Genomic DNA, 3,059 nt, shown 5'->3' with positions numbered 1-3,059 from the left:
TAAGTCAAAAACAACTTACCAATCTGTCGGGGAACGAACGGCTCGGAGTCCGGAGGTCATCCTAGCGACGAAGAAATCAGCTGTTAGCAGGCTAATCAAGCTGATAAGAACAGATATGAAAGTCATTTATTGTGAAATAATATATGTACAGGAGTTACTTATGCGGTAAAGAGAAATAGTAGTTACATGGGCTCGAAGCCGGCCAGTTAGATATATACAGGGTTGAAGTAAGGTAATGATTGAGAGGTGTAAACTTCAGTCGCGGTAGAGAGGCGCCATTACACGGGCACTTAGCCTGACAATATGTACAAGTAATGAGTGTGGTGAACGCAGTTTCACGGGCGCACAGCCTGTCAAATTATGTACAAATGGTTATTGGTTAGTGGGCTGGTTGTGATGGCGGCCACTAAGATGTTGTGCATAAATATCACGGCTCCATTTGATCGAGTCGCTCACCATGAGCTTTTTCATTAATTTGGCGTAGTTACGGTTTACGCCGAGTCGCTGGAGTACGCTGTCGTTGGCCGGGTCGTATCCACCCAGGGCTCCTATGACAAAGGCGTCGAGAAAGGTGTCATATCCTTGTCCCCTGAAGTGGTCGGCGAGATCAGCATATTTGGTTGTCTTCTCAGTCCTGGCGATGTTAAACGCTTCCGCCCCGTTCTCAAACGGTGTGGCGACGTCTATGATCGTGGCAGTCTTGGGGTGGTTGGTGGTTGATGACTACCAGATCGGGACGACAGGTGCTCGGGAAGTCTGGAACCTGTTGATTGACATACACCGTGAGGTTCTTGTGGTCGAAGGCTTTGTTGAGGCGGTCAAGAATGGCGTTGTGGTGTTGCATTATCATTCTAAAGTTGGGAGGGCAATGGTTGATAACATGTGCAAGAGTTTCGCGATGTCTCTGACATCTGCGACATGTTTGGCTTGCGTTACCAAACCGACGGAGCCCTCTTAAAGGTAAGACACTTAATCTGGCTCGGTGTATAAACCGACAGTCGGCGAACCTAGTGAAGTTTCCTTCACGAAGAAAGTGGTTACTGTTAGGGTTTGCCGCTGTAAGTTTAAAAGCCTTACCTTGGTTTGGCTTGTTTAGAAGGGAGCGCAGAAATGAGCTCCTAACTGCCGCAGTGATGGTTTTAGCAGCATTGGCCTTGGTGATGGGCTGGCCGTTGATGTAGGGCATGAGACTGTTGTTGATACCGGACTGCCATTCTATGGATATTCGTTTCTTTAGCCGCCGTGTTGCCATGCATAGACGCGTCCATACGGACGGGATGTCGTATGGATCATAGCTGAATTCATCTTTCATTGAACCGGCTAGATAGGTGCACAAGTCTGTGTCTTCAGGTGGTCGCTTGATTCTCCTTTCGACGACAAGTTTTAGTGTCTTTAGGGCCAGGTTGGACACCGTCGCGTCTTTTGAATGGAGTAGGTGTACTGCATGGGTGACTTGCGCTACGTCGGCAAGGATGTTGCACAGGACTATGTTTGCACCGCCCTGGTCGTGAGGCATGTAGATGACTTCTGGACTTGACCGTTGGGGGAGGTTCATCCATTTTCTGATGTTCCTTTTGATGGATGTGTCCAGGTGGTTTAGTTTCTTCTTTTGGACGTTCCCTAGGGTCAGATGGAAGTTTAGTCTAGAAGTGAGGAAGGTACTTACTGCTTCGATTTTCTGCCAGGGGGCGAGTCGTGAGTTGTCAACGTGTTGTAGGTCCGCGAGGATGCCATTTATCACATCGTTGGCAGAGCGTCCTAGTGTGAATTTGGTCAGTACGCCGAGGTGAAGATAGTGGTCTTCTTTGTCGAGACGTGGGAGGCTGGATCCTTGGATGTTTAACTCAGGGTTATCTGCACAGCAGTACTTGCCACTGAGAGGGTGGCGCACTTGGATGGGTTGAAGCAGAGTCCACTGCGGAGGGCCCAGGTGGAGAGAAGGTCTAGTTGGCACTGCAGCCCTGCTACGGAGCTGCTGATGATGGTGATGTCATCAGCATAGGCGAGGACTGAGATGTTGGAGTCGTGTAGCTGGTAGCCTTTGTTCAGGCCTTCGATGAGTCAGAGTGCAGGCTCGACGACTAGATTAAACAAGATCAGGCTAAGTGGGCAGCCTTGCTTACGCCCGCCCGGATTGGTATGGGGTAGGTGTATCCAGCGTTAGTCCTGATGTGTGTGGGGCATCCTGTTAGAAGGTCGCTGATGCGGTCGATGGAGGCTGGTCCAAGTCCGCTCCATTTGAGACACGTGCGAATAGTGTCATGTGGAACGGAGCCGAAGGCGTTTGTGAGATCCAGCCAGGCGACGTGGCATTCTTTGTTTCTCCTGCGTGCGCTCTGGATGGAAGATTGGAGTATGAAGGAGTGCTCAGAGTGCCCTTCGAAGCGCATGAACCCCTTCTGTGTGGCGGAAATGATGTTGTTTGCGCCAGTACGGTGCACGGCGTTAAATATGGCCAGTACGGTGCACGGCGTTAAATAGGGCTGCGAGGATGTGGCCCTGGGGGTCCAGTCGGCGCCAGGTGAAGTACTTGATGGTATCTGGCCCGGGGGCAGTGTTATGACACTTTGAGAGACGTTTGGCGACCTCGGCGGGCGTAAAGATGGCGTTGAGGGGGTCATCTGTGTCCGGTTGGAAAGCGGGGGGAGGAGGCTTTGGAGTGGCTCCTGTGGGATTTCACGAAGACCATTTGTGTTGTTGAAGTGCTCCTCAAGAGTGGTCCTGTTGATCTGAAAGTAGCGTTCTTTGCCCCTGGATATCTCCTCAAACGCTTTACGCTTGTTGGCCCTAAACAGTCGTTGGGTTTTACTGGGGTCTGCGGCAATAGGGCGGTTCCTGCTAGTGTCACTTTGGTATTGACGAGGTCTGTCTTGACGGGGATGGCGGGGCTGTCCATGACGCTGAAAGGCCATGCTCTGGGCCAGGTCGGTTAAGTCTCGGACTATGGTTTCGAGCATGTCCTCGTCGAGGGCACAGTCGAATCGCTCGCACCAGGGAGGGGGGTCGGAACTGGTGGTATCCGGGGCTGTAGGGATGATGTCAATAAGGTTAGCGGTGTT

The 3,059-nt window shown here is 51.5% G+C and overlaps 1 protein-coding gene across 1 annotated transcript; it reads right to left on the bottom strand.

The window, feature by feature from the left end:
- Window positions 1-664: 664 nt before the first annotated feature.
- On the bottom strand, window positions 665-1,516 carry LOC111628483. Its single transcript, XM_023372274.1, has one exon. The coding sequence runs from the start codon at window positions 1,514-1,516 to the stop codon at window positions 665-667; it is 852 nt and encodes a 283-aa protein (XP_023228042.1).
- Between the last annotated feature and the right edge of the window lie 1,543 nt (window positions 1,517-3,059).

Source organism: Centruroides sculpturatus, unplaced genomic scaffold (assembly GCF_000671375.1).
Source record: "Centruroides sculpturatus isolate CEXI.00-Female unplaced genomic scaffold, Cexi_2.0 scaffold488, whole genome shotgun sequence".
Classification (NCBI taxonomy): Eukaryota; Metazoa; Arthropoda; class Arachnida; order Scorpiones; family Buthidae; genus Centruroides; species Centruroides sculpturatus.
The sequence above is the reverse complement of the archived record's forward strand: the minus strand, read 5'-3'. Positions and strand labels throughout refer to the sequence as shown.

Bases quoted from the DNA above. Each gene is read 5' to 3' on its own strand.
- LOC111628483 (XM_023372274.1), bottom strand. From the start codon at position 1,516: ATGCCTCACGACCAGGGCGGTGCAAACATAGTCCTGTGCAACATCCTT.